This window comes from Aethalodelphis obliquidens, unplaced genomic scaffold (genome assembly GCF_003676395.1).
Source record: "Aethalodelphis obliquidens isolate GAN/ISIS:26980383/991018 unplaced genomic scaffold, ASM367639v1 scaffold43, whole genome shotgun sequence".
In the NCBI taxonomy this organism is placed as follows: Eukaryota; Metazoa; Chordata; class Mammalia; order Artiodactyla; family Delphinidae; genus Aethalodelphis; species Aethalodelphis obliquidens.
The window spans coordinates 5,549,548-5,562,416 of NW_020837987.1; the positions used below are offsets into that span (position 1 = coordinate 5,549,548).

The 12,869-nt window shown below is 45.8% G+C and overlaps 1 protein-coding gene across 1 annotated transcript; it reads left to right on the forward strand.

Moving 5' to 3' along the window:
- The first annotated feature begins 1,579 nt into the window (after positions 1-1,579).
- COX6B1 (cytochrome c oxidase subunit 6B1) lies at positions 1,580-10,025 on the forward strand. The gene is made up of 4 exons (XM_027079093.1): positions 1,580-1,728; positions 3,496-3,612; positions 4,787-4,887; positions 9,531-10,025. The coding sequence occupies exons 2-4, from the start codon at positions 3,507-3,509 to the stop codon at positions 9,582-9,584; spliced, it is 261 nt and encodes an 86-aa protein (XP_026934894.1). The 5' UTR covers positions 1,580-1,728; positions 3,496-3,506; the 3' UTR covers positions 9,585-10,025.
- Positions 10,026-12,869: the final 2,844 nt, after the last annotated feature.

Here is a 12,869-nt window from a genome sequence, read left to right on the forward strand (position 1 = left end):
AAGCTGGGGGCCATAGAACTCAGACCCCAAGGAGAGCCTACCCTGTTCTAGGAACTACTGAGCCTCTGAAGAGAGCCTACTGAGTAGTCCCCTTATGGGCCATGCTGGGAACTCAGCAGTGACCAAGACGACCCTGGACCTTGCCCATAGGAAGCTCACAGTCCAGTGGGGAGACAGACCCATCACCAGCCAGGGACAGCCCAGAGTGGTCAGGGCTGGGATGGGGAAACTCTAGGGGGTTGAGGGGGACCAAAAAGAGGGATCTGCCCTAGCTTGAGGTGGGGGCAGGGGGGTGGTCAGGGAAAATTTCCTGGAGAAGAGAATAGCTGATTTGAAAAGTCAGGTAGGCAAAGAATGTCCCAGTCAGAGAAATAGAGTAATCGAAGGCCTGGAGGTAGATCTCACAGCACTGTTCAATGAACTAAAATATCAGCATGGCTGGAGAGGGGACCACGGCTCAGTCCACAAAGCTCCAGTTGGAACTGCCTATGTGGGCCATGGTAAGGGGCCTGGACTTTGTCCTGAGGGCACAGGGGAGCCAGGGAGGGGGTTAAGCAGGGAAGGGCTTTGGGCTTTGGGAAGATCTCATTGAAGGGGGTGGGTGCAGGCATGTAAACAGGCAGTTCCACAAATAATTACAACGCTGATGAACACAGAATGCATAAGTGGCCCCCAACCCAGTTAGGCCTGGACGCTGCACCCAGCACAGTATGTGAGAAGCTTTGGAGGCCAGGCTGAGGGGAGGGGCAAAAGCAGGTCTCTTTCCCAGCTTCCTCTTCCAGTCCCCGGAAGCCCCCTTTATTCACACAAGAAATTCACGCATTCCACAAATATTTATAGAGTACCTATACTATGTGCCAGAAACTGTTTTAAGTGCTAGAGAAACAATGGTGAATGAGACAAAACTTGCTCCTTTATGATGCTTCTATTATATATTGAGGGAGACAAAAAAAGATAAACAATAAAAGGAAGGATACAGTATGTCAGAAGATAAGTGCTTTGGGGAAATAAAGTAGGGAAGAAACTGACAAGACAGCAATTTTAAATATTTGGACTGAGAAGTACTCATTGATAGGGTGACATTTTAACAAAGACCTGCAGGACATGATGGAGGGAGCCAACTGCAAGAAGAGCATTCCAGGCCAAAGGGACAGCAAGTGCAAAGGCCCTTACGGGGAAGCCAGCCTGCACGTTTAAGGAACTGCTAAGGAGGCCAGTGTGCCTGGAACCGCAGCAGTTAAGAGAAGGAGATAAGAGTATAAAAGGGGGCCAAACCGTGTAGGTCATTTGCAAGGATTTTGTCAGGGTAAGCATTCAATAAATAATTCTTGCACGAATAAGAGCATTTCCGCTACGATATTTTTCCCATGCCCACTCTCCAACCAGCCCCAAGACCCAGACTCCTTTCTCCTGGTAAAGACAGAGAGGTGACCATGCTGCGCCCACAGCTCGCACAGCCATAGCTCCGTGCGGTTCCAAGTGACACGCAAGCTTGCGATTGGGTCGGGATTGAGGATGAACAGGCATTCAGCCCAATAGGAAGGTTGGACTTCGCTCGCATGGGCGTGGCCTGAACCGCTCCAGGGACGGCGCTCTAGCCGTGCGGAAGGCTGCCCAGTGCGCTGCCTCGTCCCGCTTCCGGCCGGTCTTCGTTCCGCTTCCGGTCCGACGCTGGCGTCATTGCTAAGGGTCACATTGAGCTTCGAGGGGCTTCAGGAGCATCTTTAGGTGAGTGTGGGGGCTTCGGGGGCCCTGGAACCCCAGCCTGGGGGACTGTGGAGCCCGACCCTTGCTTCCCGGAGAACGAGATAAGGTTTCCGGCCGGCGGCGGCCGACCTCCAGGAGCCCTGGGGTCCTGTTCAGTTAGTAATCGTAGCTGACGATTATTTAGTTCTTCGATGCCAGGAACATTCCAAGCGATTTATATTGCTTCATGTAATCCTCCCTCCAGCCCTATGAGATAGGGCCTGCGATTATCCCTTTTTGACTGGCAGGCAACTGAGGATCAGATATTATGCAGTTTAGCCAGCGACCAGGACTGCAGTGCTCTTAGTCACCAGGCCTCAGGCGTCCCTCCCCTCACGACCCCCGACCCCCCAGGCTTGCCTAGGCCGCAGCCTGGCTTCCTGGTGTCTGGCCCCTCCTCTCCCTTGGACGTTGGAGGGGCTGCAGCGTCATCCGCAGTCCACCCTCCCTCCCGAAAGCGGGTGGAGATCGCTTCCAAAACAACTCTTCCGACCGCGTCTGTGTCCCAGCGGCTGGTGTTCACATCACCCCGCTCCCGGAAAGACTCTCCTCCGGTGCCCCAGATCCTTACCGCTACCCTGGGTCGCTTGAATTTATTACTGGTCTGCTTACTTCTGTGTAATCCCACGACTCCTCGAATAATCTGATAGAGGCAGTTTCTCTCGGATTCTCTGATGAAAACAGTGTGTCACCACATAAGAGAGATTACAGCACAGGTTTTTAACCCTGGGTCCACAGAATCTGTAGAATTCAAGGGGTGCTAGTACTTGAATGGGGGGAAATTTACATCTGTATTTCTGCTAGTTTCTAATTAAAATGTAGCATTTCCTTCAGTTAAGAATGGAGGCAATAGCCCTAGTAGTATTGGCATCATCTGTGACTTTGTCAGCAATCAAATCGTAGGTCATCTTACAGATCATTATGGTTGCAGATTTCACAACATGTCATTTTCAGGCATGATTATTTTGAAATTGTGGAAGTTAATAAATCCTCAGCTACAAGTAACTGGTTTTCTTTGTGATCCTATGCAATTTTTAAATGCATTCTTAAGTTTTTATTTATTTATTTTCTTTTTGGCTGCGTCGGGTCTTAGTTGCGGCACACGGGATCTTCGTTGAGGTGCGCAGGCTTCTCTCTAGTTGTGGCGTGCTGGCTTAGTTGCCCCCGGGGCAGGTGGGATCTTAGTTCCCTGACCAGGGATCGAACCCCCGTCCCCTGCATTGGAAGACGGATTCTTAACCACTGGACCACCAGGGAAGTCCCCTTTAAATGCATTTAAACATATTCTGAGAAAGGACTCATTAGACCCCTGAGGAGTTCATGGCGTCAGTAGACCTTAAGAACCTCTGCAGTGTAGGTTAAGTTAGTGATAGAGTGCAGCTCCACCACATGTGTGCTGAATGACCTTGGGAAGTCGCTTAAACACCCTGTCTCTTGTCTGTGAAGCAGTGATAGTAATAGTTTCTGCCTTGTAGAGTGACTGTAGGAATAAAGCTTCCTTGCTTATAGTAAGCACTCAGTGAATGTCAGCTGGTGTTATGTTGGGACAAATAAAGCCTGATTTTACCAAGGAGTTGACTCCCCCAGACACCCTGCTGTGACTTCCACCCTTAATGTGTTCTTGCCCTGCCTTTGTCTCTGTGTGTACTGAGCGGGAGGGGCGTTGGCTTGTGGCTCACCGGGCCTGGGTGGACTGACAGCCCCTTGCCAGCCCCAGAACCCCTGCCAGCACCCATTCTCTGCCTCCAGGAGTCAGCACTATGGCAGAGGACATCAAGACCAAAATCAAGAACTACCAGACTGCTCCTTTTGACAGCCGCTTCCCCAACCAGAACCAGACGAGGAACTGCTGGCAGAACTACCTGGGTGAGCAGGACATGGGGGGGCAGGGGGCGCGGGGGGCAGTGTTGACCTTCCCCTGGTCGCACACCTCAAGTCGCTTGCCTCTTGGCTCCTCGCAGGGGACCTATGCATCCCAGGCCTCTTCTGTTTTATTCTAATCATCTGACCTCGCAGGGTCTGTGCCCCTCATCACCACCTGTGCTTAAGATCTGGCCCAGGGTCACAAACTTTGGTTCCCACAGTGATTTTTTTTTTCCCCCAAGATGTGTGTGTGTGTGTATTTATGGAATGTGACATACGTACAGGAAGTACATAAAACATAATGTACAGCTAAATGAATAATTCTAAAGTGCATCCCCCGTGTAACTATAATCTGGATACAAAACTAGATACTGCCAGCCCTCTGGGCTCCCATGCCTACTGCACGCCCTGTCTTGAAAACAACACTCTACTCTCCCCAGAAGAGATGTAACCCCGCAGACTTAGGGCAGTCACACTTTGGTTTTATCACCGCTGTGAGGTTTGCCTTTTTGTGATCTTTATAAATACTGTATGTGTTGTCTTATGTTTGGATGTCTTCATTCAACAGTTTTGAAGATTCATCCATGCTGTGGCATGTGTTTTGCTCATTTTTATTGCTGTACAGTTTTCCACATTTTATTCATGGACACTTGCTTGGTTTCCAGTTTGGGGCCCTTATGAATGGTGCTGCTATAAACATGCTTATAAATGTAATTTGATGTCCATGTGAATGCTTTTCTCTCTAGGGAGTGTGCCCAGGAGTGTAATACTTGGAGTAATTTTTGAATTAATTTCCTACTATTAAAAACCAGATTATCCCCCTCCTGTCTTCCTCTCCAGGATGCCAGCATCTTAGCATCGAGACCACTGTCCCCTTCCCCTGCCCTGGTTCTGGACTTCCATAATCCCCACACACACCTCTCAGGTTGCCTTATCTTTCCTGACCCCAGAATTTTCAAGTAGAACTGTCATTCTTTAGGGGTTGCAAAATCAGCTTAGCGAGGTGTGTCTAGCCCTTATGAGTACTACACTTGTAAGGGTATGCTTTCTTTGTGAAACTTGGGAGTAGGGGGGATTTGTGTAACTGGTTGTGAAGTAAAAATGATTTCTGTGAATTTTGATCAAAAATGTGTTCCAGCCCTTGGTCTGGGCTGACCCTGATCCCCATTCTTCACAGACTTCCACCGCTGTGAGAAGGCAATGACTGCTAAAGGGGGTGACGTCTCCGTGTGTGAATGGTACCGGCGTGTGTACAAGTCCCTCTGCCCCATATCCTGGGTATGTGCCTCCTCCTGGGGCCCTTGGGGTGCTGGGGTGGGGGTGGGGTCCTAGCAGAGGGGCGTGTGATGACTTCATGGGAGCTCATCTGTGAGAGGCAAAGGGAGGACAAGGCATCACACTGGGCATGGATGTGGCCTTTTCTTCTTCCGAGAATCACCTCCCTTTCCTCCTTTCGCCGGTTCTCTCAACCAGCCAGGCTCTCAGCCAAGGCAACCAGATCTGTCTCACCCAGACACTCTACAAGTAAATGCCCTGTCCCTGTGGAGCTCACCATCTTTTGGAATCCTGTCCTTTTTTCATATGAGCATTTCCAAATATACATAAAAGTAGAATAATTCAGTGACGCCCCAAATATACCCATCACCCAAACTGAATAGTTTCAAGATTTCTCCACATTTCCTCCATTTCCTTTTCTTTTTCCTCTTTCCTTTGCTGAAGTATTTTGAAGCAAATCCCAGACACGTCATTTCACCCCTACCTACTTCCGCATGCATTTCTAAAAAACAGGGATGCAATAAGGCAGTCCTTTTAGGCCTGATCTGACCAGACCCGTTGTTACTATTTAATTTTCTGCCATACCCTCTTTTTTTAAATAAAATATTACTTTATTGCATCAAGTCAAAGACCCCATCGACTACAAGAAACACTGAGAGATGTTTAAATCTTTTTTTTTAATGCCAGAAATGGATGTAACAAGCATGCTATTTTCAGAGATGTTAAAATGAAAAAAATCATGTCTTAAAATCAAAATATGATATTATTACAAAACTAATAGTGCTCATTTAAAAAAATAAAACAGTACAGTACAGCACAGAGCAGTACAGTAAAATGAAAAGCAGACGTCACCTTTCGCTCCCCAGTCCCCCTCCCCTGAGGTAACTACTGTTAACCGATTCATCTTTCTCTATATACATTTATCATATATAAGCCTGTGGAACTTTCTGTGTATGCATGGGTCATACTATATAGTCTGTTCTGTGACTTGCTTTGACTTATCAGTGTGTCTTGAGCCTTTTTTATGACAGTGCGTATAGATCTACCTCATTCATTTTTGTTGTTTTCTTTTCTTTTTTAAAATTTTTTGGCTGTGCTGCACAGCATGTGAGATCTTAGTTCCCCAACCAGGGATCGAACCTGTGCTCCCTGCAGTGGAAGCGCGGAGTGTCAACCACTGGACCGCCAGGGAAGTCCTTACCTTACAAATGCTTTATTTAACTGGTCCCCTTTGATGGAGATTGTGTTCTAGTTTGGATGTACATCTTTGGGGCTTGTTTCTTGAGAACAGATTGCCTTAATGCACTCTTCCTCAGCTTGCTTGGTTTGCCTCCCACCTCTGTGGCCACACTCTCAAGTGTCTGAGTACCCTCTCCCCTCCCAGGATTTCTCCTTGTCCCTGAGTGATCTTGGGTGCCATGACATCATGATCCCATAATATCCGCCCTCCAGCCTCAGGGCCTGCATTAGGTGAGTGCTGGACAGGGTGCTAGGAAACATGCTTCCAGTCCCGGTGCTGCCCCACACCCCAGCCTTTGGGACCTGGGCCTGCCCTTACCTGGGGAGCGTTAGATTCTGTGGTTCCTCCCCTCGGGTGCCTGCTGTCACTGCCTTCTGAGGGCTGGATGTGAACACACCCTTTATACCCAGCAGCCCTGGCTTCTTTATTCCAGAAATTTGGTGAAGTAAAAATAAGTGTTTTGTTATTGCTATCGTTCGTTTTTGTTTTTTTATAAGCAATATAACAACTTCACAGAAACTTAAGAAATAGAGGAAGGGGCAAAAAATTGTTTCTCATCCTCCTGACCTGGCTGATAATACTGTAACATCTTCCAGGTGTTTCCTGTGTATTTTTAAAAATTAGTCTCTAATCCCAGTATGTGTATTTGGGGAGGAGTGGGGCTGGGAGTCCAGCACTTATCCTATATGAGCATTTAAAACATTTTTTCCAATCATCTTTTCTTTTTCTTTCTTTTTTTTTCCCCCCACTTCGCGAGGCTTTCAGGATCTCAGTTCCCTGACCAGGGATTGAACCCGGGCCACAGCAGTGAAAGCTCTGAATCCTAACCCCTAGGCCACCAAGGAACTCCCTTTTATTTTCCCATTTTAAAAAATCTTTAGTTTCTTCATAAAAAATACAGTAAATCTTCAAAGTGAAACTTTTATAATGTAAACAGTGAAAAACTCCTAAGTCACCCCCTTCTGAGTCCAACGTTAACTTCCCTTAGAAATTTGGTATAAATCTTCCACTTCCTTTTCTGTGTGCTAATGTGTGAGTAGGTGTTGGTGTATGTTTATATACTTTTTTCTTTTTAATTTATTTTATTTTATTTATTTATCTTTGGCTGCATTGGGTCTTCGTTGCTGCACGTGGGCTTTCTCTAGTTGCAGCGAGCAGGGGCTGCTCTTCGTTGTGATGCACGGGCTTCTCATTGCGGTGGTTTCCCTTGTTGCGGAGCATGAGCTCTAGGCACACAGACTCAGTAGTTGCGGCTCACGGGCTCTAGAGCACAGGCTCAGTAGTTGTGGCGCATGGGCTTAGTTGCTCCGCGGCATGTGGGATCTTCCCGGACCAGGGATCAAACCCATGTCCCCTGCATTGGCAGGCGGATTCTTAACCACTGCGCCACCATTGAAGTCCCTATGTACTTTTAAAATATAGATATGGATCATACTGTAGATACTGTTTATCCTTGGCTTTTTTACTTGCATTGTTTACCTATTTTCATGTCAGTACAACCTGCTCAATTATTGGGTAGCCATTGTCTTTAATAGTTAAAAAATAGTCCCTTCCCCTTTAGCTGGACTCAGTCTTTTTTCACTATTTTAAATGATACTGCAGTGTACAATTCCACTGCAGGAAATGTTTTGCCTTCTATTTGAATGGTTTCCTTGGTTTCCTTTCCATGAAGTGGGATTATTGGACAAAGACGAATTTGCCAGAGGATCAGACCAGCCTGATCCTTTAACTTAAAAGGGATGGGGAGTGGAAGATAGTACTAAGTGTTGATGGTTCTATAGATTGGTCCAATCACTTTTTTAAAAATTTATTTATTATTTATTTTTGGTTGCATTGGGTCTTTGTTGCTGTGCACGGGCTTTCTCTAGTTGCGGCAAGCAGGGGCTACTCTTCGTTGCAGCACGTGGGCTTCTCATTGTGGTGGCTTCTCTTATTGTGGAGCACGGGCTCTAGGTGCACGGGCTTCAGTAGTTGTGGCATGTGGGCTCAGTAGTTGTGGCTGGCGCACTCCAGAGCGCAGGCTCAGTAGTTGTGGCGCACGGGCTTTGCTGCTCGCGCGGCATGTGGGATCTTCCTGGACCAGGGCTCGAACCTGTATCCCCTGCATTGGCAGGCGGGTTCTTAACCACTGCGCCACCAGGGAAGCCCAGGTCCAATCACTGTTAAGGTCAATCCTGAGACAGGATCTTTCAAAATGAAAAAAATCATACTCTAGATGTGGCAGTTGCACATCTACACATCCTATAAAAATGTTTGTGTACAAGGACAACCATTGCAGAGTTGTTTGTAATGGGGAATGTTCAGAAACAAGTTATAAATGATGGTATATTCATCTTGATCTATGTGACAGAATACAGAAAGAGCTCTAAGACTCATGGAAAAAGCAAGTTGCAGGACAATCTGTATAGTATGGGGGGAAAAAGTCTGTATAGTATGGCCCAATTTAAGTAAAGAGTATTTGTGATGTGTGGTGTATGTGTGTAAATAAAGTAGGCACTTGCTATGGGCCGGCTACTTTGTAAGTGCTTTATGTCATATAAGGGCAAACATGCTTAAAAAAAAAAAAAGATAGGTACTATTATCAGTATCCGCATTTTACAAAATTGGAAACTGAGGCCCTGAAAGGTTGAGTAATTTGCATGAGGAAATTACAGCTAGGAAGCGATGGAGCAGGGATTCAGTTTGTCTTCCTTATCCATGCATTTATCCATTGCCTCTAATGTATAGCATATAAATGTGCATGTGTGTGTATATATAAAAATAAATGTGCTCTGACTGCCTGTAAGAGGGTCCACAAGTTGCAGAGTGTTACTTCGGGAGAGTGTTAACAGTTCGATATGGGCCTGTCCATCGTTTTGTATATGTACGCATACATCTGTGAGCAATAGTAGGATCACACTCTGTAGCCGGTTTGGACCTTTTTGCACTTGATTGTGCATTTGATCGTTAGAGATGCATTCCTGCTGGAGCATAGATAGCCTCATTTTTATTCACAGCTGCCCAGTATTCCTTCTTTCTTCTGTTCTGACAGACATCATTGAGGGTTGACTCTAGGGTTCCTGAAGCAGGCCCTGGTCACACTTTTGAAGGTCTTTACACACATCTCCCCACAGACAGCTCTGCAGTGAGTCTGCCTGTTATTATTCCTCCACCACCACCCCACCCCTCACCCCACCCCTTGTTCTCTCAGTGGGTCAGTTCATGTCAGCTCATTCAGGACAGTGATTCTTGTCCTTCTGGGTCACTACTGGTTCCCCGGCTCCTGGAACAGTTGCCAGTACTGGCACATAGCAGGTCCTGGGGTTACTTGTTGACTGAACAGGTAGGCAAAGTGGGGAAGACAAAGAAGTTCACCCATCTGGTTTCCCTGTGGAGGAAGGGAGTAACACTGGCTGTCTTTCCACAGGTGTCAGCCTGGGACGACCGCCGGGCAGAAGGCACGTTTCCTGGGAAGATCTGAACTGGCTCCGCCCCACCTTCTCTGTCCTCCGTCCTTCTCCCCAGGGTGGTGAAGGGGGACCTGGGCACATAGTGATCCCCACCCTGGGGTCCTGAATCATGGCTTAACTAATAATAAATACTCGTTGGAAGAGTGTAAGGCTGTGTATATGTAAAAGAGCTGGATGATGGGGCCAGAAGCCGGGGCGGAATTAGTACCTTGACCAGTAAGAGAGACTGAATTCAGGGTGGTTTTTTTTTTCTTTTTTTAAATTTTTCTTTTCATAAACTTTGACCACCTCTTTACCAGACAGTAGAGTGAGTGATTATACAAAATAGCCTCATGTTCCTGTATGTGCTAAAATTTATCTGTATGTTCTCCTTTATTATCTGTATAATTTTTAAAAACTTATGTTTTGAACCACATGAAAATAGTATAATAAAAACTCCTATGTACTCATCACCTAGCTTCAACAATTATCAACAAGTGAACACCCCTCTCCCTCTAGGTTATTTTATTTTATTTTATTTTTACTTATTTATTTATTTGGCCACGCCACGTGGCTTGTGGGATCTTAGTTCCCCAACCAGGGATTGAACCCAAGCCCTTGGCAGTGAAAGTGCTGAGTCCTAACCACTGGACCACCAAGGAATTACCCCTCTAGGTAATTTTAAAGCAAATACTGGAGATCATATTTTATCCAGAAATAAGTAAGTATATGTATCTCTTCAAGATACAGGTTTACTTTTAAACATAATCATATAATTACATCTAAAAGTTAATACATTCTTAATATCATCTAATAAGCAGTCTTCTGTGCAATGTGTAATTTCTCCGTATTTTCTAGGCCTCCTCTTAATCATGTTGATCATGGTGACAATTGGAAGTCATTTAAGTAGGCCAAGTTAAGAAATGTTCTTTCTTGATGTCCCCAAAGGAATTGCCACACAATAACAGTACAAAATATCATCCACCGCAAACTTGTCAACAGGGAACTCCTGACACAGTGTGACCAGCTAGAGTACCATGTTGTGGCCAAATTGGTGTTTCCTCAAGACCACTCAGATGGTTGTGTAACAAACTTATCTGAAGTATGTTCAAAAGAGCAGAGAGATGATTTTTGTATTGAGGGAAAATGGGCCTAGGGAGGGCTCTTCTGAAATGGCCGCCCATGAGGAGGGGCGCTGTAAAAAGGAGCCTAGTGCATGCTTAGGAGCTTTGAGGGACTGTAGAAGCTTCTGGCATGTGTCAGGAATAGGAAAGAAACATGGTGAAAATTTCAAATGAAACAGGAAGTCCAGTGAAAAGATATAGGACTTCCTTTGACCCCTGTCACCCAGTCCTGCCCAGAGGCTGCCACCATTAGCAGTTACAGAGATAGCCCGTACATCTAGAAGCATTTATCTTGTCTATTTGATTTGATAAGGATTTGATATGGTTCTCCCATTTCCTCTTTGCTCTCCCACTGCTCGCTTGCTCATGCAGTTCCTCCCACACTGACCTCTTCATTGTGACAGGAACCCTGTGAGCCAATGAGAAGGTCAACGCACCAGGCTCGCTCCAGCCTCAAGGCCTGTGCAACTGGTGCTTGCTCTGTCTGCGAGGCTTAGCCACACAGCTCACTCCCTCCTTCGTTCAGCTCTTCCCCAAATACAACTTAGTGTGCCCTTCCCTGGCCACTTGACCTACCAATTCGACTCCACACACACACTTTGCAGCCCTCACCCCTTTGGTTTTTTAAGTATTTACACTAATATTCCTGTATTTTATTTATTCATCCTTGATAATTGTCCCCCCCACCACTAGAATGTAATTTCTGTGAGGACAGGGATTTAAAAATATATATATATATATGTATGTGTGTGTGTATATATATATATATATATATATATATTCCCTCTTTTATCATTTTATTATGAAAATTTTCAAGCATACAGAAAAAGTTGACAAATAGTACAATAATTGCCCTTATACCCACCACCTAGTTTTAACAGTTGTTACTATTATGTCATATCTACTTTGTATATGTGTACATGTAATTTTTTCCTGAATCATTTAAAAGTGCTTTCCAAACATGCTGACAACTTCACTCATAAGTACTTAAGCATGTATCTTTCAAAAATGCCATGTTTCTTCACTACAGTTGTCACTCCTAAGAAAAACTAACACGGATTGCCTAACATCTCATATTCATATTTCTCAAATCATACCCCAAAATCTTTTTTCTGTTGTTTTTTTTTAATTTAGTTTATTTTTTATTTATTTATTTTTGGCTGTGTTGGGTCTTCGTTGCTGCACGCAGGCTTTCTCTAGTTACGGTGAGCGGGGACTACTCTTCATTGTGGTGCGCAGGCTTCTCATTGCAGTGGCTTCTCTTGTTGCGGAGCACGGGCTCTAGGCGCGTGGGCTTCAGTAGTTGTGGGTCGCGGGCCCTAGAGTGCAGGCTCAGTAGTTGTGGTGCAGGGGCTTAGTTGCTCTGTGACATGTGGAATCTTCCCAGGCCAGGGATCAAACCCTTGTCCCCTGCATTGGCAGGTGGATTCTTAACCACTGCGTCACCAGGGAAGTCCTGTTGTTTATTTTTTATACCAGGATCCAATCAAGGTTCACCTTCTGCATTTGATCTCTAGGTCTAGTAGTTTTTCAGTTCTAGAATAGCCCCACCCCCACCCCACCCACTCTTATAAGAGTGGAATTTTTTAAGAGGCCAGGCCAGCTGTCTTGTAAAATGTTCCCCATTCTGGATCTGTCCAATTGTTTCCTCATGGTGTCATTTATCTTCTTCCACCCTCTGTAGTTCTTATAAACTGGAAGTTGGCTCTAAAGGCTTGATTAGATGCAGATTAAGTATTTTTTGCAAGAATCCTTCCTGTGTGTATCTTCCTTATTGCTTCCCATCAGGAGGTACCTGATGCCAGGTTGCCCCAGAGGAGGGGCCATTAGCCGTGTCCTCTGGAAATATCTGGCAGATGACCTGTGGGATGATACTATGGGGAATGGTTCCACCACGACAACCTTGCACATCTCCACATGAGCCACATAAGCAGTACTTAGTTGTGGTCTGACCCGAACCACAACAGAACTCCTGGTGATTCCTCCTGAAACAAAAGGAGATAAGCAGTCTTGCAAGGAGCTGCCGTGAGGCATTTTTTCTCACCCCCCTCCTCTTGCAGAGACTGCTTCAACACCATTCCTCACCCAGCTCCCTTGTTTCAGTTGATTACAGGACTTTCCACCTCACTCCTCCTTAGGGTATAGCTGCAGGCTGTAAAACTACTCTGAAGCTACCCCACTGGATACCTTACC

Coding starts and splice junctions, on each gene's coding strand:
- COX6B1 (XM_027079093.1), top strand. CDS start 3,507: ATGGCAGAGGACATCAAGACCAAAATCAAGAACTACCAGACTGCTCCT. Junction 3,613..4,786: donor CTGCTGGCAGAACTACCTGG/GTGAGCAGGACA, acceptor CATTCTTCACAG/ACTTCCACCGCTGTGAGAAG. Junction 4,888..9,530: donor CCCTCTGCCCCATATCCTGG/GTATGTGCCTCC, acceptor GTCTTTCCACAG/GTGTCAGCCTGGGACGACCG.